General features: G+C 39.2%; 1 protein-coding gene across 1 annotated transcript; it reads left to right on the top strand.

Moving 5' to 3' along the window:
• Window positions 1-316: 316 nt before the first annotated feature.
• On the top strand, window positions 317-17,623 carry LOC143998007 (serine/threonine-protein kinase SBK1-like). The gene is made up of 4 exons (XM_077493802.1): window positions 317-358; window positions 15,392-15,560; window positions 16,382-16,584; window positions 17,072-17,623. Exons 1-4 carry the CDS (start codon window positions 317-319, stop codon window positions 17,621-17,623), a joined length of 966 nt encoding a protein of 321 aa, XP_077349928.1.
• Window positions 17,624-26,906: the final 9,283 nt, after the last annotated feature.

Consider the following 26,906-nt stretch of genomic DNA (forward strand, 5'->3'; position numbering starts at 1 on the left):
AAGCTGGAAAGAAGAAACTCCAGAGGTGACTTTAATACAAGAGGAGGGGGATTCCATTGAAAGGATTTTCTTCAGTCCAGTCCGAGGCAACATTGTCTTCCCACCTGAACACGTCACAGAGCAGTGTTTCCATCTCATCATCAATCAGCTCCTTGTCTTACCTTCTGACCACAAACCCTTCTGGATCTCAGTCTGAGATCATTCCAGAGCCACAGAAGAAGGACAACACGTCAGAGGCACCAATCTTGTTTGATGATGAATTTTCCTTACATATTAGTGCCGAGGTAGACATTGGGTAACCAAGAATTGGTGAGTGATGGCTCGTCTGAAACATCACACAGGATCAACTTTTTGTCAGGTATGTGACTTTCTTGGGGAATCTCTAAAGAAATTTACTCCGCCACAACATTATTGAGAGTAAAATAGCACATCTTTCATAAAGTCATTAAACTATTGCGAACATGGCACCGTCACATTTTATGCACACATACTTTGCGTTATGCGTCCTTCCCTTTCATCTCATAAAGTTGAATGGATGATTTGGATGATTTCTTCATCTTGCTCCAACAATATTTATTTATATTTTCTTAGATGACAAGTCTGGACTATCCCCAGGGGTTGAACAAGACCCCTGCTGTTTGTTGTACACATTTCTAAAATTTTAATTATTGAATGCATTATTTTTATTATTTGCTTTATTTCTGGTTGCATTAACTATATTAATGTTTAAATGTAAATAATTAAATATATTCTTTTTAAAATAGATTTTTTTTTATTATGCATTTAATATTATTTATAGATTTTAATTTTATTTATCATTTTTTAAATTATAAAATACATGTAATATCACATTTCATATATTTTTAATGGGATAAGTAATTTTATTTATATATTTTTAATTTAACATATAATATTTCATTTTCCAAAAATCAATACATTTAGAAGTTAGATTTTTTAACTAAATCGGATATTTGTTTTTACTTAATTTTTTATTTATTAATTTGATGTTTATCAGATATACCATAGCAATACATTTTTTAATGTTGCATGCACTTATTTTACTTTTATTTATCCAATAGAAATGCCTAACTGCTTTGCACAAGTTTGCAGCCACAACAGTGGTTCAAAAAATAAAAAAAATTCCATCCAATATTAATTACTATACCTTTCCAAAGGATAGCCAACAAATTAAAATTTGGTTGAAAAATGCTGGCATGGAGCCTGGAATGGAGCCGGGAATGATCAACGCCATCATACCATTAATAAAAGAAGACTTCTGTGGCAATTTGTATCAAATTTTTTCAATACATTTCAACAGTGCTTGTTTTTTGCAGGCAACGCAAAGAAAACAAAAACCAGATTCAATGCTAACAATTTTTACGGAAACCTCTCAATAGAAATATTCAGGAAATAAATGGAAATACAGACTAGACAAAATGATCATATTGGATTCCATGACAGCGGGAACTTCAAAATCATCGTTAAGCAGCACAAGATGTACATGCCAATGTCATCAACTAACACAATGTACACATGTACGATGCTGGCACACAAACAGGCCTTTCCAATTTAGCCATGGGTGAATCCAAAGAAAGTTATTCAAAATGAGTGACTGCAAGATCTAGAACTTTGGATCATTCCTATCGCAGTTCTGATGAAGGTTTAATGACACCCCTTCAGGTGTCAACACCAATAAGTCATACTAATAATCTAAACACACAATCGACATCAGAAGCTCAACCATTGATGCCACCATCACCTTCACCATCTGTCCTGCCCACTTGTTTTCAAAACACAAAAGTCAAATAACTTTTTCAGCTAGATATTGAAAGTCCAGAAATTGGAACCAAACGGAAAATTTGCGTATTATGGGGACCCAAGTTTTCAAGAATCTGATTCGGATACACCACAAAAAAGTGATATTAGTTTATGTGAAAGTGTAGAAGAAAGACAGCGGGAAGAAACACTGCCTTATCCTCTCGATTTGGTAAAAAACTAAATGTATTGTTTTTGAAAGTAGCCTGGATAAATTGCTTTATATGTGATGTCCAGAGCAAGAATTTATTTCTAAAATGACCAAAATAGAGAAACAAATAATTGGCACACTTTTTTCAGTCTATTCCACCTGTGCTGGTTTCCATCGCTGTAAGTTGTGGGTTAGCCAGCCAAAAATTAAACATTACGCAACGGGTAATATTTTGCTCTCCGGTGCAATATGTGTATGTGGAGGGCAGTTATGCTAAAGTACAAGAAATATCCGATCTTTGCGGCATTGAGATATTTGGGCATTCATCATATAATAGAGCTCAAAATCAATATATTTTTCCAGCAATTGACTTCAATAATACCAATGTTATAAAATAATTGTCTGGCAAACTGTTGTTGTTATTTCTGGTAGGGGATGGTCAATGCGACAACCCCGTTTTTTTTTGGGCTAAATATTCCACCTATAATTTCATGGATCTCTTTTCCCAAAAAATGGTGGACTTTGAGTTAGTGCAGGTGTCACAAACAACTTTGTTAGTTGCTATGGAGAAATTTGGTTTTATAACAAGTCTAGATCACATAATTAGCAAAAATGTAGATATTCAATTTGTGGGAACAGATCAACACACAGACATTAAAAAAATGAACAATGCCAAAATATGAAAAGGTTAATCAATTTGACATTTGGTATTATATGAAAAATTGAGAGAGAAAATGTATGCAAGTTTTCAAAAAAATAAAAATAAATCATCCGATTTTGCCCTGGATTGGACCCATACTAAACCATTTCTATTGGTGTAGCAGAGCTTGTGAAGGAAAGTAGGATGTTTTTAAAGAACTTTGGGAGTCTCTGCTACATCATGTAGTAAATGTCCATGTAAGGAAAATTGGAGATATAGAGCACACATGCTTACACAATGAAATACATGGTGATTCTTCGACCGTTCCCTGGTTAACCACAAAAACACATCTGCATTTCATGCAGTCACAATTGTAATGGATGCCCAATTGGAAAAGGACATGAAACATCTCACTTTTTTTTGTCAGACCGGTGTTATAGAAACATATCACAGTAGGATTCTAAAATATCATTCAAAAAGAATTCATTATAGATTTGATTCTATGGAGGCTAGAACCAAATTGGCAGCATTGTGCCACAATCATAATGTGATATATAAACCTGCTCTGACAAAACAAAGATGCTAGTGGTGAAGAAATTTGGGTTGAATGGGTTGAATGTAAAAACATTGAGTTTTTGGTGGAACCTCTGTGCACAGATGTGCAGCACCAAGCAAGACTTCAGGGTTTTCAGAACTGGAAACAGATTCCAGGATAATTATTTGGGGGGTAAGAAGATCCCCAATGGAGACTGGAAGGGTCATACACCCACAGTGGTAAATCGGCAGAAGGTATTTGCAGGCACATGAGGATTGATGAAGAAAGATGGTGTGGTAGAAAATGGCAGAACGTTATAACCATCCAAATTGCTAAATGTGGAAATGTGACATGATACTGTCTCAGTACATCTACAACGACAAACATACACAATACTCTGCATTCCAACTGATACTAATCTTGAACCTTTTATATCTTAATGCACATATTTCCGGAGGAATACTTTTATTTTTTTGTGTGTGATCAGCCTAATAAAGTATAACTTTGGAAAACCAGGAAAGCTTACTCAAAGGCTTTTATTGAGTCAGATGTGCCATAATAAATCACCATGGAAAGATGTTCTGGATGAAGCTGGTGCAACGTGATCAAATCAGAATTATGGACTTCATAATAAGAAGAAAATGCATGTGTCTTAATTCAGAACAGTACAATATTAGACTTCTTATATCCAGAGCAAGTGTTGGACCATATAATGAGATCCAAAAATATAGACTATAGAGGTCCCTTCCTATCCTGAGATTATCAAGTAAATTTGGCATTTCCTGAGTGTCACAGATGGACCCTACTAGTCCCAACAATGGAGGATGGCTTCCATAGACATGGTCATTGTGATGGAAACAGTAGGAGAAGCCACACCTCAGCCAGGCATTCTACCTCCTCTTTACCATATCAATTCACAATCCCATCACCATCAGATAATCAGTCCTGTCCTGAGTGTAACATTTCTCTATCTAGCTGCAGAATATAGAGAGTCATTGTTAAAAGTTTGAAGCAAAACCAAAAAGTATTTTTAGTAATGAATCCAATCCCAGTTGGGTTGAGGTGAGCTAAAGCAAAATCAATAAAGATGCAATCTGATTATCTATAAAGAGCAATTGTGTCTCGTTTCTTGTACATCCGATCATTTTTGTAAGATTAAAATGTAACAAAAACACTTTTTTTTTTTTTTTTAATTGCTAGCAGGTAGGTTGTTATGGCAGAAGAGACTCCATACAGTGGAAGTTCTTTGTTTGCCTACTATTTATTTTTATTTTTTTCCTAATTGTACACTGACTGACTGTCACACAAAGCAGTTTGACATGCAAACTCTCTACATGACATGGCTAAGTGCTGGGACATAATTATATCACACCTGGTCAGCCAATAGAGACAGCTAAAGCCTCTGGACCCAGAAAACCAGGAGGAGGTGCCAATGGATCAACTAGGTAGAACATGGGGGTTGCATGAGATGAGGTCTGCCATAATGTGCTAATATGATGTACATACGTTCCCATTATGGAAAGAGCCCTGGGGGCCCTTGTATTTAGTTCCCTTTAATCTCTATACAAATCCTTATCATTCACAATATTCTGCATTCAAAGTGATGCTTATCTTGAAATTCTTACAGTATGTCTTTAAAGAACTCCTCAGGAATTCTGTGACCACCCTTATAAAAGTATAAGCCAGGAAAGCTTACTCAGGTCTTCACTGAATTTGCTGTACTATAATAAAATCACCATGGAACAATGTGCATGAAGTTGGAACAACATGATCATATCAGAATTAGGCACTTTAATATTGTACTGTTCTGAATTAAGACTCAATTGCCTTATTATTATAGACTTCTTATAGCCAGAGGAAGTGATGGACTATATAATGAGATGCACAAATATGGACTTTGTAGGGCCCTTCCTATCCTGAGTTGATCATGTAAATTTGGCATTCCCTGAGGATCACAGATGGACCCCACCAGACCCAACAATGGAGGTTGGCTTCCATAAACACGGTCATTGTGAAGGGAACAGTATTGGCAGCCACACCCCAGCCAGGGATTCTACCTCCTCTTTACCATATCAATTCACCATTGAGGTGATAAGTTATGTGCTGGGTGTGAAAGTTCTCTCTGTATTCTGTAGATATTCATTGTTGAATATTTTTAGCAAAACCAAAAGGGGCGTTTTTAGCAGATAACACAATCTCAGTTGTACTTTTTCCTCTTGATTTCTTCTTCTATGTACATACATGACCATACCCGATAATCCACAATAATCGACTAGGAACTAAAACTACGTAGCAGAAAATTAATGTGCCAACACCATTATCATCATCGTTAGACTTGTTTGATATTTGTCTCAGTGGATTGAATCCTATTTAAGTTATGTCGGTTGGCCTTGGCCTCTCCTAGTTTTTAGTTAGACAAGATTTAAAAATCTGTTAATGTAATGACGGAATTTTGTCATTCTTCAGTACTTAAGTGATAACCTATGAGTCGCTAACAGCTTGGCTTATTTTGTTACCTTTCTCCATCAACGTTAATACCCCATATTGTTATGCTAAATATACCGAATTGTAAACACAATTTATTTTTCTCCAATCAAAAATACTTTGTGGAAAAATAAAATACTTTTTGGTTAAGGAACCCCTAGCAACCTCTGGAGGAACCTTATAGATACATGGAACCCTGGATGTGTAAAGCTGATGTAGACTAGTTCTCTTCTCATGGGAATTAAGTTTCCAGCAGTTAAAGTTATTAAGAGTCTTTGCCAATAAGGCCATTCTGTAGTGGTTTTCCATGTATGATGATTTTTTTTTTTAGTATTCGGAAGCAGCAACATTTTTAAAAAGTTCATTGTTTTTGAAGGCATGATCTACCAATTTGGCATCCTTGTCTCAATACTTCATTTGTCATTCACCCCAAACATCACGTCAGTATGATAGTGAAGACATGATCAGTATATTTTTTAGATTAAATCTCTAGAAATAAGTCCAGACATGGCAGCTGCAATAGTCCAATCCTGACAGGTCCTTTTAATCTTCATGTAAATATGTTTTTTTTTTTTTTCCCAAAAAGTACCTTTTTAACTAAACCCATTGGTACATATTATTATTAGAACTAAGACCTAATTACGGCCAACGTTACATTTTTTTTTCTAAATAAATATCTGGTTAGTACTCCATCATGTATTAATTACTCAAACTAGACTTGCATATATATACATACACATATACACACACATATATATATATATATATATATATACACATATACATATACACATATACATATACACATATACATATACATATACATATACATATACATATACATATATATATATATATATATATATATATATATATATATATATATATATACACACACACACACACACACACACACACACACACACACACACACACACATATATATATATATATATATATATATATATATATATATATATATATATATATATATATATATATATATATATATATATACACACACATATACATACATATATATATATATATATATATATATATATATATACACATATACATATATATATATACACACATATACATATATATATATATATATATATATATATATATATATATATATACATATATATATATATATAAACTAAACATATCGCAACATTAGAAACTTACTTTTTTTTTTTAGGTTGTACAAAGTTTTACAATGAAAGAATTTGGGTTTCAGCGTGTTTAATCTCATCACTTGTTCTCTAGAAAACCTCTTTATATGCAAATTGCCAAGAACAATGTGGGGTTATTTACACATCATTTACATAAGAAGTCAGCCAATGGAAATCCTTCATTCTCTGCCTTCCCCGCCCATCTCCCTTGTATAAAGCGGGACTGTCCCTCCTGAGATTCCGGTATACTCAACTTTTACAGTCTAGCTGGAGATTTGGTGACGTTTTCCGGTGTTTATCTGCAGAGGAAAAGAATATTCAGAAAAACAAATCCAACTTCATCACAGCTTAATCCCCACCACATTAAGGTAAGGTCACTTTCATCCAACCCAATCAATGGAACTTTATATTTTCATGAACATGTTGATAGTAATTCTCCAGAGATGTATGAGGTATGTAATAAATATATAAAAAGCCTATATATGAATAACTGAGAAAATGGGCACTGGGTTGAGGTTCAGGACAGCATAATATGTAATACAATGTATACAGAAGACAGGATAGACATCGGAGGCTTGCCATGATCAGTCTGATGAAAAAAGTTATTAGAAATACAAGATATGTAATAAAAATTGAGACTGTAATTTATGTGATGTAATATGAAGGAAAATGCATGTGTTTTGGTGGCCAAGTGATGTATAATTCATCTAAGGCTCCTCTTACATGTATATTCCAATCTGTACAAAAAAAACAACAATGCCTTGAAAATGATTAAGGTTTAATGTACACGAAATGTTTTTATAACCTCTTCTGAACAATTTAACTTGACAGATAGTAACCCATGTTTAAACTGTCCGTTTTGCCATGATTGCGCTTAGAAGCGTTAGAAATAAAATTATATATATATATATATATATATTATATATATAAAAAAATTTTTTTTGGTTTTTCAAACTAGCCAACAATTAACAATGCCTGCAAACGACACATGGCTACATGTGAGATACGGCATTTAGAGGCCTTTGGCTCTTGAAATGCCTCTAAACTCAGCATTTGAACTAATTTGTTTTCTTTCAGCTCAACTGCCTAGAAATGACTGTAAATGAACCTGTGTACATCTACTGATGTAACACACATATACTTACCTCCACTGTGCAGTTCATTTTGCACAGAATGGCCCCGATGCTGCTGTTCTGGGGTCCCACGCTCCTCCTCGCAATAGATAACCCCCTTGGGAAGCTCTATCCCCAGGAAGTTACCTTGCGGGCATGCTCCCATTTCATACACTTTGTGTCCACAGACACAGAGTGTATGTCTTGATCCCGAGCCCCGGGTCATTTGGATTTAATTGACAATAACGTGAGCAAATGGCTGTGCAGCTACCAATCTGTCCAATGAAGAGCTGAGAAGACCGGGTGGAGAAGAGCTGAGAAGCCAGCACGTTCTTGACGCAGGACTTTTGGAGGGCTCAGGTAAGAAAACTGGGGGCCTGTAACCATCAGATGATTTTTCACCTTAATGCAGGGGTCTCAAACTAGTGGCCCTCCAGCTGTTGCAAAACTACAAGTCCCATGAGGCATTGCAAGGCTGACAATTACAAACATGACTCCCACAGGCAAAGGCATGATGGGACTTGTAGTTTTGCAACAGCTGGAGGGCCGCCAGTTTGAGACCCCTGCCTTAATGCATAGCAGATTTAGCAGGCTTACAACTCCTTTAAGGAAGTGTCAGTAATATCTTCTGATGGCCTTTAGCATGGCCACTGCCGTCTTCCATTGAGTAGAAAAAAATTCACTGCTTCAATCTCCAGCATTCTCAGAGATCTTTCTCCTCTGTGTGCCTGTTTATGAAGCTTTGTAGATCACTTCTCCTTCGGAGGGAAGCGATCTACAATATAAATATATAAATATATATATATATATATATATATATAAACAACGGGGGGGGGCATGGTTACTGTCTTTGCGAGTCTGATCGAGGTAGAAGTTAATAATCTTCCTCTTTCCTCCTCAGATCCCCCGGGATTCTGTCTTCACTCCCCGATTCTCCACCTCTGAGTTGGTGAATCGGGGAGAGTGACTTCTGACACAGATCACCAGTGAAGTGCTCAGATCACAGCTTCATAAACTGTCCATTTCTGTGTCAGTCAATGAGGATTCTCAGTGTGTGGAGATCATCGGAGGGAGAACATGTTCAAACACATTTTTTCCCTGATTATTTCTATTTCAGAAACGGTTTACGGATCCTCTGGATCACCGCTGTTTACTGCTTCATAAAACAGACACCAAAAGGTGAAACAAACATTTTCCACATTTTACATGATAGTTTTGATTAAAATTACACTTACCTGGCTGAGCTCTGTGTTCCTCCTCTTGACTTTATATAAGGAAACTGGAAACTCCACTTTCTTGTTGCCAAGCAGCTATGCCGGTCATCTCTTGTAGGTCATCCTTATGGTATGTTTTGTCTTTTCATGGCAGCGTCTGCCAGAAATATGAGCATCACCAAGATGTTTCTGGCAGCAGATACACATTTCCATCAATGCCGGCCAATGTGTATTGCATTCCTTTCCTGGGGATAATTGGGAATTAAATTAGTATTTTTACCATCAGTTATTATGAGGGCCCCAACACACAACTGGTCTGGTAACTATCGGATACTGTATATCCTTCCACTTATGCATTGCTATATGTCTTGGCTTTAATATTTGTTTCTGAACTTGAAAAAAATTGTAAATATTGTATCCTAAAGTAGGAAGGAAGGGGAGCAGGGGATTTTTATACGGTACAGATTATAAAGAAACAAAGATTTCTTTTAAAAGAATTCATAACTTTAATATTTAGAAAATGTATTAAAAGTATCTTTTATAAAGACAGAAATAGCAAATACAATCATTATACAGACAATGCATGGCATAGAGTATAGAGGATCCTGAAAGTGTTAGTTGCTGAGACTGATTGTGCTTCCTCCCGACATGTTTCGCATTTGTGCTTCTTCAGGGGAGTATGCAACTAACAATAACATAAAGAGAAAGTTTAAGAGTGCAGAATGTACATATGTGCCGTACAATTAGATGCATATATAATACAGGACATTTTTATATAAAATTAGTCTCAGTGTGCTTGGTCCAAGGAGGTGCAGTGCTTACCCAGGTGAGTACATTCCAAGCATCGCAACACACAAGCCAATAAATGGTGGAATAGATGGCAAGAGTTGTGGGACAGGATCAAGTGCTCAAGACACCCTAGCCCAATGCAGGGCATAGATGGAGGTAAACAGGCGCTACAGAGATCAAAAACAAAATTGGAAATAGATACTAAGTTTGCAAATTCAATGCAGACATTGAGAAGTGTTACATTGTAACAAAATGTAGGCAATATAGTTCCCTCAATTATATGAGGGAGTTGGGGCTGAAGAAAAAGCCTCCACATTAAGACAAAAAATACTGATTGTTAAAGAAGTAAAACAATTGATTGTGATTATAATTAGAATCAAGCCTGATTGATATATAAGTTGTAAGTAATAGCTGTTTGGAATATATAACTAATACGCTGTAAAGGAAAATAAAGTTGTCCTATTAACACATCCTTGTCTATTTCCACCTCCAGTAATACTTCGATGTCCACTACCCTTACGTCCTCTTCCACCAAATCAGCCCCTCTCACATTATCCCTACCCACCACCAACACTAACGACATTATCATTTCACCTAGTGGTGCTCCCCTACCGGCGGACCTCCGAATCGCCCCTATTTTTTTTAGGGAAAGAATCTCCCCAACTACCCAATATTTAATTCAATCTCCTTCCACTAACCCAGAATCTAGCTCAGGGACTGAATTGTCTATCGTCAATTTATCTTCTTATGCCCTTACTAGCCATGAACTTGATGTTCTGAAACTAGGACTGACCTTCTGTCCCGATTCAAGCTCGGATAAATTTTCTTTGATAAAGGATATACATTTATTCGCACGAAAATTGATATTCAGAACCCTTTTTCATAAGCCTAATCAATCTACTGTACAAACAAATACATCAAAACTCACCAATGAGGCAATTATTGATGACCAACAAGCCCTCTCTAATTTGATGGACTTATGGGAAGAGGGTCAAGTACCCCCTGATGATGAGATGATTACCTCTCCCATCGGCGTGTCGGTGCAGTCAGTTTCTTTTCCCCCTCTAGAAACGTTTAAACCTAAGTCAAAATTTTTTCCACTCCTCAACACAAATCCCAATATTTGGGCCTTTACCCAACAAGTGTGTCAGGCAATCGAACAGACTCATTTCCCATCGACCAACAAACATAATTTAACGCAAGACCAATTGACGGCACTAAAACAACTCAAAACTAATCCAAATATAGTTATAAAACCTGCGGATAAAGGCGGAAACATCGTAATTATGAATACCTCACAATATCTCACTATGTGTAATAAGATTCTTCACAATTCCGATTGGTATCGACCAATTTCTGTGTCCCTAATTTCTCATTTTGACACACAATACCGTTCGATCATTTTCAATGCATACAAATCAGGTACCATAGATAAAGGCACATGGAACTTTTTAAATACTAAAGATCCAAAAATGGCTACTTTCTATGCCCTTTCTAAGGTGCACAAATCACTAACTGACCCTCCAGGACGCCCTATCATTTCCAGCTGTGATAGTTTGACAGAAAATGCGAGTAGTCTCGTAGATAAACATCTCACACGGCATGTCATTTCCCTTTTTTCTTATGTGAAGGATACCATCGATCTCTTAAAGATACTTGAGGGTATCAGCCTACCGGCACAGTCCTGGCTGGTCTCCATCGACGTGGAATGTCTATATAATGCTATACCACACACCAAAGGTTTACAAATAATACGCTCCTATCTGCAAGAAAGAGGCTCAAACTTTTTTGCTTATAATGAATTTGTTATGAAGCTATTGGATTTTATTTTAAAGCATAATGCATTTCAATTTAATCAATCCCACTACCTCCAGGTGCAGGGGGTTGCGATGGGGACTAAATGTGCCCCATCGTATGCCAACCTGTACCTGGGGGGGGTGGGAAAAAGACACCTTCGCGCGTGAAGACCTTGTTCCTTTTCTAAATAATATCATAGCCTGGTACAGGTATATCCATGATATTTTATTTTTTTGGTCAGGATCAGAATCAGATCTATTGTTTTTTTTTTAATTTACTTTCAGTGAATCCATTCAATTTAAAATTTACGTTAAATTACAGTCAAAATTCTATAGAATTTTTGGATCTGACTATTAAAATCAATGCCACCGGACATTTGTATTCTGCCCTATATAGAAAGCCTACTGCTGGCAACACGGTCTTGCATGCGACAAGCTTTCATCCAAAACCTCTTCTCAAGAGTATCCCTTATAGCCAATATTTAAGGGCCAAACGTAATTGTAGTACTGACTCGGACTTCAAGTTTGCAGCCAATGACTTATACAAAAGACTTAGAGCACGTGGATACAGTCATGTATCTTTGAAAAAGTCATATAATAGAGTAAAAAACAAAGACAGGACTTCCCTTCTCTTCTCCAATAATCAAAAAAATTTGGATAATAAAGTACGCATTATTACAAAATACTCTAACCAACATCATTCTTTTCGTGCCATAATCCAAAAGTTTTGGCCGCTGCTAAAAGCTGACCCCATTGTCAACCAGTATATAAATGATGCACCCTCAATCACTTATATGAGACCTCAATCACTTAAGGACAGTTTAGTCAGAAGCCACTTTCAGGACTCTTCAGGGGAAACTAAACTTAAACAACCTGGTACTTATTCATGCGGGCAATGTGACATGTGTCCCTACATATACAATTCTCGAAAGATCAGACTACCAAATGGCAGTCTGTTTGTTCCAAAATTCCACGTCACATGTTCCACTCCAGGCGTTGTATATTTAGCCCAATGCCGCTGTGGAGGATTTTACGTTGGTAAAACCAAAAGACTATTTTCTATTCGTATAAAAGACCACATCAAACCTATTCTCAATAAAAAAATAATTACAGCCATAAGCAGGCATATTGGCATTCATCATGCATTCGATCCCAACTGGATCCAATTTACAGCCCTGGCCCACATACCTCTAAACTCACGAGGTGGCTCAGTGGACAAGCTTCTTTTACAAACTGAAGCCAAGTGGATCTTTACCCTAAAAGCTACAAAATATCCTGGCTTTAATGAAAATATAAGCTATAGATCTTTTTTATAGCTAACTTTTGTTTGTCTTTTTCATGGACCCTCCCGCCTCAGCTGTGAGCCCCCGTGGAGCCTGGTTTCAAGATGGAGAAGTGATATCTTTCCCCCTTTTTGTTTATCCTTCCCCCTTTTCCCTTCCCTTTCCTTCCCCTCCCTTACCCCCTTCCCAATTTGTTATGTTTTATTATTCCTTTTATTTTCTTCATTGCCATGTCTACGTCATATTCAAAAAATATTTTTGGATATCAACAATGTTAATTCCAATCATTATTGTTTTACATGTACTACAATGTTTCTTGTTGTCTCGTTTTGCTTGGCCCAAGACGGGTATCATGGTTTGCGCATTTAGGGATCTCTGTTGCTCTCTATGAGTCCCATCTACATTGAGGAGCTCTGCTTTTTCCCCTCTTCCTTGCACCGCATTCCCAAGCCTTATTATTCTGTGGTATGGGACTGGATCCTTTGTTTTCTTCTCCCCTGGCTCCAAGTATGCAAGGGCATATGGACACCCAAGGGCGCCGCTTGGTTATTCCCCCAAGTGGCCCCCGATTCGGGGTGGACATGGGCATGCAATCCCCTTTGGGTTAGAAACCATGAAAATCGCCGCTATATCTGCCTGTGTGTTAGTCTTTTTTTTCCCGCCCCCTTCAGGGCGGAGAGCCAGCGCAGCCCCATTTCCATCAGCATTCATCTACACGGACCTAGTGTTAGCACTGAGGCATTATGGGAATGGTAGTTTAGATGTCGATTCGACGGGCTTTGCACATGCTCATTGTCTCCCCCTATGGCTGTCCGCATCGAGCCGGTGACGTCAGACGCCGGCTCGATGGATGGGGGATTTAAAAAGCAGCGCAGTCATTTCACTGGCACTGCAGGTTCAATGCAGACACTTGCTGCTACGCTGATTTTTTGTTTGGTAAATATACTTCCTTAGTTTAACTTTATACTGCTGTAACACCTTCTCTTATCCATACATACTTACTTATTTTTCCTCTTATTTGCTTGTAGGTTCAGTAAGCTTAGAGTGGCAGTTTAGCGCTGCACTCTGTAGCTTACAAAAAACACTGTAATGAGCCGATTGATTTGTTCATCGTGATTTGCTGCATTTGTATTGCATCAATATCATTACATGGAACTAATTCTCTCATCTCTTACTATCACTGCAGGTAAAAACAACTTTATTTTCCTTTACAGCGTATTAGTTATATATTCGAAACAGCTATTACTTACAACTTATATATCAATCAGGCTTGATTCTAATTATAATCACAATCAATTGTTTTACTTCTTTAACAATCAGTATTTTTTGTCTTAATGTGGAGGCTTTTTCTTCAGCCCCAACTCCCTCATATAATTGAGGGAACTATATTGCCTACATTTTGTTACAATGTAACACTTCTCAATGTCTGCATTGAATTTGCAAACTTAGTATCTATTTCCAATTTTGTTTTTGATCTCTGTAGCGCCTGTTTACCTCCATCTATGCCCTGCATTGGGCTAGGGTGTCTTGAGCACTTGATCCTGTCCCACAACTCTTGCCATCTATTCCACCATTTATTGGTTTGTGTGTTGCGATGCTTGGAATGTACTCACCTGGGTAAGCACTGCACCTCCTTGGACCAAGCACACTGAGACTAATTTTATATAAAAATGTCCTGTATTATATATGCATCTAATTGTACGGCACATATGTACATTCTGCACTCTTAAACTTTCTCTTTATGTTATTGTTAGTTGCATACTCCCCTGAAGAAGCACAAATGCGAAACATGTCGGGAGGAAGCACGATCAGTCTCAGCAACTAACACTTTCAGGATCCTCTATACTCTATGCCATGCATTGTCTGTATAATGATTGTATTTGCTATTTCTGTCTTTATAAAAGATACTTTTAATACATTTTCTAAATATTAAAGTTATGAATTCTTTTAAAAGAAATCTTTGTTTCTTTATAATCTGTACCGTATAAAAATCCCCTGCTCCCCTTCCTTCCTACTTTAGGATACAATATTTGCAGAATCATTAGGGGATGAGGTACCTATACTACTAATGTGTTTCTGGGATAGTGTGGACCAACTTATTTCTATTGAAAAAAATTGTAACCTTGCTTGATATTTAGGTCCTTGAGTTATATTAAAAAGCCATCAAGCTGAACTCCAAACATTTTAATTGTGTTTGAGCTCTCACTTTAGTGTGAAAACCTTTTTGTTCCATTTTTTTATTCACATAGATGTGAAGGTCTATTGAGCATTTCATATTTATAGTCATATAACTACAGGTGACATGAATTATATTTGACAAATGTATGAAGTTTTTCTTAAACAGAAAACACATTTTTGAATTAAGTAACAAGTTCTCTTTTTGCTCTCCAGGACACAATGGACTCCGGTGCCCATGATGTGAAACGTGTTTTGGACAGAATGATCTCCTTCCATTCACAAAGACTACATCAGGTAGACGTACGGGAGCACTTCATCATTGTGAAGGAACTGGGAGAAGGAAGCTTTGGAAAAGTATTCCTGGCGAATGACAGGAAAACAGGTCAGTGAATTAATATAATCACAATTTCAAAACCTTCTACAAATATTTATTTAAGAAAGCTTAAAATATGAATTCATGTTGGTAAAATTATTTAGGGAACTAAGCATGGGGCTGACTCCTGGGATCAGTTATACAAATATCAAAATGTCTTGATGGGTACATATTTGTCTAGAGGAACGTGAATACCTAGACAGGCTGTATTTGTATACAGACCGTCCAAGATCACATGTGGTGCTGATTCTAATGATTTATCCGGGTTCACACTGCCCACAACTTCCAAGTAAGACCCCAGCGTGACTTTAGCACGACGTGCATGTGACTTCTTTAACAGAAGTCAATGCAAGTCATACCAAAGTTGGACCAAAAGTAGTGCAGGAACATTTTTTCTAAGACGGAGAAACTCAAGTTGCATCAATTAGAACAGTTCCATCGCACATAATGGGGTCCGATGTGACAAGTTACCCAAAGTCAGAGCGATTGTCACATCAGTGTGAACCGGGACTAAAGCAAACAGAGATCCAATGAATGAAAGGAATGCGTTAGGAGCAGTCAGGCTGGGGAGGATATGATGCTAAATGTCTTCCATCCAGGAAATGAGGTTGGATCTGTCTGGCTTGCTAAAGCTTCTAAAGCACATTGAGAGAATTGCAATTTCAGTAGAGGAGAGGTTCCTGTACAACTGTCTGCTGGTAAAGCTGATGTTTAGCTTTAAATGCAGCTGATCTTAGTACAATGTTTGAGATTTTCAAATGAACATAAGACATTGCCAGCTAAAATTCTCTTTATTCTTAATCTAACTTTTTTTTCTTTTTTTTTCACAGGTCGAAGAATGGCTTTGAAAGTCATGGACAAAAGTAGAACCAGTCGGAAGTCTTTCCTACGGGAGTTCAGCGTTTCATCCCTACTTTCTTCTCATCCCAACATCATCGGATGCTGTGAGATCATCTTCACCACCATCAACTGCTTCGTCTTTACCCAGGAACTGGCACCTCTTGGTGATCTGTTCTCTCTGATTGTACCATATGTAAGTATGTTAAGATATAAGTAACTCTATACAAAACTTGGAAAAACATATTTGGCCATAAAGTATGAGGAGTTACAAGTAAAACCTCCTTCCAGTCCTTTTGTAGAAATTTTCCTTAAATTCCTGTGCCAGAGATTCCAACAGGAAGTGAGAGGAAGCTCTCTTGGTTGACATAAGTACAGGTGTCCATGTTGGAGAATTTACACTTACCTTTTTGTTATGACAACTCCATCACTTTGTCTAAATGATTAGTGGTCCCTGGGACAGTTGATGAAAGTGGATATGGGAAAGGTATATACATACTGTACATATGACAATATTATCCATCTCTAATCTAAAACGTAAGGTATATTTATAACCATGCTTTTAACTGTTTCTGAAAACATATTATGAATTTCTTTGTATATTCTCTCTATTGTATTTAACATCTAAAATAGTTTTTTGTTAACAGACGTCTTAGTTATTTTATTTTATTTTCTCTTTTTAGGTGGGAATTCCAGAAGATGCGGTAAAAAGATGTGCGGTTCAGATCTCCAATGCTCTGGAGTTCATGGTGGAGAAAGGACTAGTACACCTGGATGTGAAGCCAGACAATGTGTTAGTGTTTGATCAGAGGTTCCATTCCATAAAGCTCACAGACTTTGGCCTGGCTAAGGTCACAGGGACAGTGATTAGATCCAAGTGTGGAAGCAAACCCTACAGAGCTCCAGAGATGTATGAAATTGCCCCTCCAGATGGACTGGCCGTAGATGGCAGCCTTGATGTGTGGGCGTTTGGTGTCACCATCTACGTTCTGCTCACGGGAGCATTTCCATGGCAGGACACCCTTCCTGGTGACGAAGGATTTAAAAGTTTTGTTGTCTGGCAGAAGAATTTTGAGGTGGATAATCCTCCTGAAGCATGGAGAGAAGTTCCCACTGGGATAAGAAGGATGTTTATCGATCTGTTGGCCATTGACTCTACTAAAAGAAGCCAGAGTGCGGAAGTCCTAAAATACATGGGTGAAATCTGGAAAGAAGAAACCCCAGAAAAAGGATGAGGGTCCCATCGAAAGCATTCTTTATTTTTAATCAAAACTTTATTTGTTGGTGCAGCAAATAATCATACAGGCATATAGCAAACACAGGGCCAAATGCAGTAACAATCTGCCAAAACCATACTATACATATCTTCAAATGTGACCACATATGTTGCAATGCGCCATTACAACTGTTAAAGCAAACATTTAGCACTTGGTTGGACAACCTGCAAATCAGAGCAATCTTTTTTTCTTTATCTTTCTTTTTGCCAACGGGTTTTGCTAAACCAAGTATTTAACAAAACTGAAACGTTCAACTGTTTTCTCCTCCCTTCTCCCCCAACCTCTCCATTTACTTTTCAAATTTTTACAGTCGCAATAGTCTATCCATTACTAGTGGTTGTGTGTGTGTGGGGGGGGGGGGGGGGTGCGAGAGCCGGATCAGCCTGCTATGGCTGCCAGATCATTTCAAATTTGGTTATGGCATTCTTATGAAGATATGCCAGTTGTTCCCTAATCAGGAGTGAATTTACATATACAATCCATTGTTTCCCTGTAGGTAAAGTAGATGCCATCCAGTGTCTACTATACCTAGCTAGAAAGCTTATAGCTAGTTTAGAAATCATAATATACATTTTCCCTCTGATAAATCTCCTCATTAAATCGCTCCCAATAGACATACCAGAGGGGTGGAGGGTACCGGTACCTGCGCCAGCCAGGAGATATTCTGTGTGACCTCAGCCCAATACCTGCTGAGCTTTGGACATCGACACAGAATGTGAATGAAATCACTTTGCTGAGTTTTACATTTTGGACATAGGGGTGAAGCCCTCAGGCCCCATGTATGTAGTTTTGTTGGCATCCGGTTCTATTCAGAATAAACAGTTGCAATAACCTATGGGAGGCTGAGATAGAAATCATAGGGATCAATTTCAATGTCATGTCATTTCATTGATCACCACCCTCAATCTCTCCAATGTCAGTGACTAATTTAGCTCTACATTTCAACAAATCATCGTCCTGGGTGGAAGACAACAGTACTGAGTATATTTTTGAAATCTGCTTCTTCCTGGAGTTCCCTTGAAGTAGCTCCGTTAGGTGCGGGGGGGTGAAGTCGCTGTCAGGGAGCTTCTCTATCTCTGAGCCTGCAAAGCGTGTCCGAGTTGGAGATATTGATAAAAACATCTAGTGGGGAGTGTAAATTCTGAGTAAAGTTGTGCAAAAGATTTCAATACATTCCCTGCATAGATCTGTGGAAAAAGAAAAAAAAACACATCTTCCCTTGTTTCCATAGGGCGGATCCCTGCAGTTTATTGAATTCTGGGTATCTTGGATTGTTCCACAGAGGGGTGAATCCCAGGGGTCCTCAACCCTCAGTGCCTCTTGGACCACCTCCCACACTTTTCTAAGGAGACCCGCCGTTGGGGCGATCGGAGGGCAGGATGGGAAGATCCATATCCAAATAAGAGCTGGCTTTCAAATCTGGGTTGGGTCGGGTTACTAATCGTACAATAGGATCAGCTCTTGCCCACCCTGTGATCTGCTGCATTTGGGAGGCCAGAAAATATAGTTTGAGATGTGGTACCGCCAGGTTCCCTCCATCCTTACTATATTGTAGGGTATTTAAACTGATGCTAGCTCCTTTATGCTTCCAGATGAAATCCCACATCTGGGTATCCACTCTTTTGAAGCATTAGAGATCCACATAGGGGAGTTCTAAGAGATATACAGCACCTGTGGGGCCCCGAACGTTTTTATTAAGTTCACTCTCCCTACCACCGACAGGGGAGTTTGCATCAGCTAAGGGATTTTTCCCTCTGTTTATCTAACAAGAGTCCCAGATTTCATTCTAAGTAGGTGGAAGTGTCCTCAGTGTCTGCCAGAAATATGAAGGTCACCAAGCTGCTTCTGGCAGCAGATACACCACATGTTGAAGTGTCCTTCAGGAAAGGAACGTAACAAAGATACAATTAGTCTTTTGATCCAGTTCTTGGTATCTTGGATTGTTCCACAGAGGGGCTAGGAACAGTCAGCCTGTGGATGATACCATGCTAATGATGCTGGATGTCCTCTAGTCAGGAAATTACATGGGCTCTATCTGGAGAGGTTCCTGTGCAGGCGAGTGCTGGTAAGGCTAACGTTTAGCTTTAAATGTGCACGATACATTCACAATCAGGGAGGAGCATATCTTTAAAAAAAATAAAATAAAGTTGGATATAGTCAAGTTAAAAACATAAAATTACCAATTGAACATTTCTAGTTCTTAGTCTAAGTTATTTCATTTTTTTTCACAGGTCAAAAAATGACACTGAAAGTCATGGATAAGGACAGAACCAGTCAGTGGTCTTTTCTCCATGAATTCAGCATTTCATGCTTACGGTCTCCTCAACAAAATATCATCGGATGTTTTGGCTTCTTCTTCTCCTCCACCATTGACTACTTTGTCTTTCCCCAGGATCTGGCACCTGTTGATGATCTGTTCTCTGTGATCTTTCCAAACATAAGTACATTAAGTTTTAGGTATGGTCATTTCTTTATTTAATCCTTAAAAAAAGGAGTTAAAACAAATATTTAGAAATTTCCATCACTTTCTTTTAATGTTTTGGCGACCACTGTCATTGAAGACAAAGCAAATTTCCCTGGGGGTGACACGTTCAACAATAAAAATCGATCTCTAGCCTAAAACAAATAAATACAATACTTTATGGCCATACATGTATGCTTTAACTCAATCTTTATTTATCCTTATATTCTCCCCTACTGTATTTAACATTTATTATGTTTTTGAACTTGTTCTAGGTGGGAATTCAATAAGACACAGTAAAGGTGTGTGCTGTGCAGATCTCCAGTGCTCTGGAATTCATATCGGAGAAAGGACTTGTACAGGACTTGTACACATGGACCTCAAGCCAGAAAATGCTCTGGTGTTTGACCAGGACTGCCATTGTGTTAAGATCACGGACTTTGGTCTCACTAAGGTCACAGGGACAGTTATTAGAGCAAGGTGTGGAAGCAAATCCTACATGGCCCCAGAGATGTTTAACCTGACCATTTCAGATGGACTGGTTGTAGATGGCAGCCTTGACGTGTGGGTGTTTGGTGTCATCTACTGCCTACTCACAGTATTTTCCATGGCAGGTGGCCATGCCCGATGATTAAACATATAAACAGTATGTTGACTGGCAAAATGATTTCCATGTTAATCCTCCAGAAGCATGGAAAAAGGTTCCTGCTGGGATACAAAGAATGTTTATCGATCTTTTGCCAATTTATCGCACCAGAAGACGTACAACTTTGGAAGCCTCCTTTTCCATGACTGGCGCTGTAGTGCAACCTACAGTCGCAGCTGTGGGGTTGTGTCAGTTCCTCAAGGAACAGGTTAAGCAGATGCTTGGCCTCCTTCCCAGTGAGAAAGTGGAGAATTATGCAAAAATACCTCAAATTCTGTGTTTTACGATTGATGCGATTTTGGATTCTGTCCAACAAGCATCTTGTTTGTCTCTCCTGTTGGTACACACACGAAGGGCCCTATGGCTAAAAAGTTGGGCAGCTGAGCTATCATGTAAGAAGCAATTGATTGGGTTCCCGTTTAAGGGGGAACATTTATTTGGAGAAGAATTAGACAAATTCGTCAAAAAAATTTCAGGGGGTAAATCTACTCTCCTTCCAATCAAAAAGCAAACGTCCATCATTTAGGAGTTCTCTTTCTCCCAGAGCATCAAGTTCTAAGCAGTGGCGACGGCCTTCCCAACCTCCCTCTACAGGAAAGGCTCAAGGCCATGCCCAGGGGCAGAAAAAGACTTGGGGGCGAAAGCCTGCCAAGCAGAGCCCAAAAGCTTCCTTGTGAAGGGGGGCACCCACTCGGCCGAGTGGGGAGAAGGCTCCTGCAGTTTGCAGAAGCCTGGCGGGAAGAGATCCGGGACAAGTGGGTAACCTCCTCGGTATCTCTGGGCTACAAGCTAGAGTTTCAGGAGATACCACCTTCTCGCTTCCTAAGGTCAAGGATCCCCAGGGATCCAGTAAAGCAAAGACCGCTATTTCTGGCCTTGGATCACTTACTATCCCAGGGGGTGATAGTGGAAGTGGACCCAAAAGAACAGGGTTCAGGCTTTTACTCTTCACCGTTCCAAAGAAAAAATGGAGGTGTCAGACCTATCCTGGATCTGAACCTATTTTTACACATCCGGTCTTTCCGAATGCAGTCTTCATGTGCCAATTTTTTCCGCACACCAAAAGTATCTAAGGTTCGCGGTAGATCGGCGCCATTTTCAATTTGTGGCCTTGCCGTTCGGTCTCGCTACGGCTCCTCGAGTCTTCACAAAGATTCTAGACCCTCTCTTGGCAAACCTAAGAGTTCAGGGTATAACCGTCATGGCTTATCTAGACGATTTGCTTCTCATAGAGAAAACAGTAGCGCTCCTGAACCACAGTGTTACCAGAACGCTAGAACACCTGGAACGCCTAGGTTGGATTATAAACCTAGAAAAGTCATCCCTACAGCCTGCTACCAGGTTGGAGTATCTAGGCATGGTCATCGACACCACTCAGGGCGGGGTGTTTCTACCAAGGCCAAAAGCCTTGGCTATAGGGGATCTGGTGCGCCTAATTCTGGGCAGAAGATCTTCCCCCATTCGATTGTGTATGTTAGGGAAAATGGTCGCCTCCTTTGAGGCCATTCCATTTGCCCAGTTCCACTCAAGGCCTCTGCAAAGATGCATCCTTGCGGCGTGGAACAGGAAGCACCAGGCCTTAGATCTTCTTATGTGTCTATCCCCAGGGACACGCAAGAGTCTCTTTGGTGGTTACAGACCAAGAATCTGCTGAAAGGCAAAACTTTTCTTCCTCTTCCATGGAAGATTATAACTACAGATGCCAGCCTGACAGGCTGGGGAGCAGTGTTGGAGGAGACGTGCTCGCAGGGGAAATGGTCTGCGATCGAGAAGCTATTGCCCATAAATGTTTTGGAGATCCGGGCAGTTTATATGGCTCTCATAAACTGGTCTTACAGACTTTAACCAGGGGCAAATCAAATATGACTAATACTTCAGACAGATTGACCAGATCTAGTACGCTAATTGATCCACAATGAAAGGTGGCTAATGGAGTTGGACGTCATGGTCTTATCTCCACTTTGGATGATACCTTGGATCTTAGTGTGGTCAATTTGTCCTCTTACACTCTTGACCCCATTGAAATCCAGGTCTTAACTCGAGGTTCGAGTTTCTGTCCAAATCAAAATTTGGACAGATTTGAAGCCCTCAATGATGTGCAACTTTTGTCCAGGAAATTGATAAACAACTCTATTCGAAAGGCGCGTCCCCCGAATCCGACTTGGAGATCCAGGGACTCAAAGCCCTCAATGACCTCGAATTACTTGAGGAGAACGAGTCTACTGATCTCATTGATCGTGTCGATCTAGGATACCCGTTTGGCTGCTTCGATCAATCTGATCTACCCTCAGTGCCTCAAGTAACTCTGAAAAATAAATCACACTATTTCCCGCCTCTTGCCACAAATACCAATGTACTGGCATTTGTGAAATTGGCCTGTCAGGAGATCTGTCAGATTAATATCACAAGTGTGGATGGTGACAATCTGACTGCAATAGAAAGACAAGCCCTAAAATCTCGGGCCAATAATATATCCATCACTATCAAACCATCGGATAAAGGTGGTAATATAGTAATTATGGACAACACCTTCTATGTAGAAATGTGTAATAAAATTCTACATAAAGATTGGTATAAAAAAAATTCGGTGGTATTGGTCACTAAATTTTATCAAGAGTTCTATCTTCTTGTAGATGGTGCATGGTCTCTCAATGTGATTACTAAAAACGAATGGGAATTTATACGGACAAAAAATCCCCGTATCCCAACTTTTTTTGTTTACCTAAACTACATAAGAGTTTATGTCATCCTTCAGGTTGTCCCATAATAATCGGGAAACGGTTCCATCACGGCCAAATTAAGCGAATGGATCAACAGTCATGTTCGCCGGTATGTAGCCAAATTGCCTAGCTACATCCAAGATAATCTTCAATTGCTACAAAGTATTGATGGGATATCCATTCCACCTACCACCACTTTGGTGGCGGTGGATGTGGGAGTTCTTTACAGCTCCATTCCTCATGACATAGGCATGGCCTGTATTAGAAACGTGCTACCTAGAGATCCAGGCCTAGATCCATCTACTAGGAACTTTATCTTGGATGCTCTCGATTTCATCCTCCACCATAATCATTTTGTCTTTAACGGTTCCCACTTTCTCCAGGTACAGGGCGTTGCCATGGGGACTTCCTGTGCCCCTTCGTACGCTAATCTGTACCTGGGGGAGTGGGAACAGGCCATCTACAGTGATGTGGATCTTAGACACATTCATCATAAGTGGGCTATGTGGGCACGTTATATTGATATTTTACTGGTGTGGAACGGCCCGATTGTGATTTCTTTTATTAAGAAATGATTGTAGTAATTCAATCAGTTTAATCTTAATTTTACCATGACCTTTGATCAGCACAGTATCACATTCCTAGACTTAACCATCCACAAGGATTAAAAGGGACTCCTTTGTCTATAGAAAGCCTATGGCAGGCAATTCCATTCTGCATGCATCCAGCTTCCATCCACCTACATTAATTAATTCCATTCCATATGGCCAATACTTAAGGGTTAGGAGAAACTGTTCAGATGATCATATTTTCAAGAAGGAGGCGGACTCTCTGAAAGCCCGTCTTCTTGAACGGGGCTATTCCAATACCTGTCTCAAGAAGGCTTTCAGACGAGCCTGTGGGAGAACCAGAAAGGATCTACTCGACAACCCTTCTTCGAAAAGTAAAAAATCCAATCCAATTTCTATTATTACAACTTATTCCAATCAGTCCCATAAAGTCCAGGCCATAGTATGCAAGTTTTGGCACGTCCTCACTATGGACCCGACTATTGGCTCATTTGTTTCAAAGACTCCATCCTTCACCTTCAGGAAAGCTAGATCTTTGCGTGACCAACTAGTATCTAGTGAATTTAGGGGTGAGAATCGCTTTGGTACATTTACATGTGGCGGCTGCAGCTATTGCCGGTTTATGAACACTACCTCTAATTTAATACTACCGAATGGCGAGCGTTACAGACCTCGCCATTATGCCAATTGTAAAACACCGGGGGTTGTTTACCTACTTCTATGCAGTTGTAACTGCTTTTATGTAGGGAAAACTATCCAAGAGTTTTGGAAGAGGGCCTACCGGCATCTAATTTCTTTGCAATCCTGTACCCCTACTCTGCCCCTTGGGAGACATGTCACTGCTGTTCATGCTGGAGTATGTCCTAAAGTTTATTTTGTTATCCTGGACCGCGTTCATTTTGAAGTGCGGGGAGGCAATCCCAATCGGACGCTACTCCAGCGTGAATAGCACTGGATCTTTCGCCTAAGGGGCTCCCTCCCTCCTGGCTTGAATGGTACTTTATCGTTCAGACCATTTTTGTAGGGTTTTTCTTCAGGTGGCAGTAAATGGGAACCTGTCAATGAGTAGTTAAGGTAGAAGTTTTTTTTTTTCATTATTTCTGCTCCACTCTCTTCCTGGGTTTTTCGATGGTGCCTAATGGATTCGCTCCGCTGCCTTGGCCCCTGACGCTGTCCTCACTCGGCGCACGGGAGGCGGTCTTCCCGTTGGGTATGGCCGCCTCCTAGTATCATTCGGTCAAGCGATCTGCTTGTTTTGGGTCGCTTGCCCGGATGTAGTGCGCGGTGGGACCGCAAGTGTCCAACATGTGTTATTGTGGCCTTTACCTCGCCAAATTTGAGCGCTGTGCTGGCTCCGAGATACGGCCGCCCACCATTGTTTTGGTGGGTATGTCGTTAGACCTTGGACAATCCACCTAGCAATGTGTCGAAAGGACGCACGTTTCCATGGTAACGGTGGGCTTGCGTGCCATGCCATGCGCACTACGACGCTGATTTCAGATACGTGTATTGGATCCCTAGACGCTATGCACGTTGCCTTAACGATGGCGGGCTTGGCTTTTGCCTTTCACGCCGTTATGTCTTAAAACGCCCCTTCATTGATTCCATTGGATGTTTCTGAGTCATGAGTTCATCCTCTAGACCCACCCACTTTGTAATCATTGGCTGTATTTAGTCTGGGCTCAGTCCTGAAAGTGTCAGGACGTGAACCCGGCGTGTGTACATGTCACATTCGTTGTAAGTTTCAGTTTGATTTTGCTTGGATTATTCATTATAGGCACTGAGGCCATTAACTTATATATGCATGTTTGGATCAGTTTACACTGTTTCGAATTCAAGTACCTATACATATATTTTTTGTCACTCAGGACTTGTTTGCCTTATATATTAAAGCTGTTGGTTTGTGACGTGTCTCTCTGGATGGCAGATTGTCTGATATAGAGGAACAAAACTTGGGCTCTCCTCATTTATATGGTCAATACTTAAGACCAGGTACATATTTATACTTATACTCACATTTCCCTCTTTTTTCATATAATTTTTATACATATACTCTGTTGTGTGTTGGAGGCACTCCGTGGATACGCTTGGGTTAATTGGTATATTCCATATTCCATATTATATATATATATATATATATATATATATATATATATATATATATATATATATATATATATATATATATATATATATCTATATCTCTTTCCAATCCATGAATTTGATGCGTACATGCTACAATCTTCGGTAGATTTAGCATCTGCTAATCTCTCCCTGGATAATTACTATTTTCTTTCTTTTTGTGTATTATTGTGGTATATTGCAATATTTATCTGCAATGTATCAAATATACTATTTCTTTATTAAAGCATTTTACTTATCCTATAGGGCTATACTAATTGATGCCCCTTGTGAGGATACTTTTCTAAGGGTCATTTTGAGTGACGGTTGCCGATCCTATTGGTGCATCATCTAATCCCCAGTATTTGGATAGAGGGCTTCTCTGCTTCCCACCTCATATCCCCTATATTATCCGGTGCATTGGCTCCAGTTATTATAGTGGTGAGTTATACTCTCTCTCCCCCCCCCCCTTTTTTATTTTTATTTTTTTTCTCTCCTCTCCCTTTTCCTTTTCACAATTTCTCATTTTCTATTTATTATTATCTATTTGTCTATTTTTTATTGACAGATACTTAAATTCTGTATTATTTTGTTTTTAGATATCCTGTTTTCTGTTCAATGCAATATATTCATACCCCTGATGAAGAGAGTGTATTTATGATCTCGAAACACGTTGGGTTTGTTGCCCTCCGTCCACTTTAAGGTTCTGCCACACAGTTGGATT

This window comes from Lithobates pipiens, unplaced genomic scaffold, assembly GCF_037356315.1.
Source record: "Lithobates pipiens isolate NorthernLeopardFrog02 unplaced genomic scaffold, aLitPip1_a1.2 Scaffold_19, whole genome shotgun sequence".
NCBI classification, from domain to species: Eukaryota; Metazoa; Chordata; class Amphibia; order Anura; family Ranidae; genus Lithobates; species Lithobates pipiens.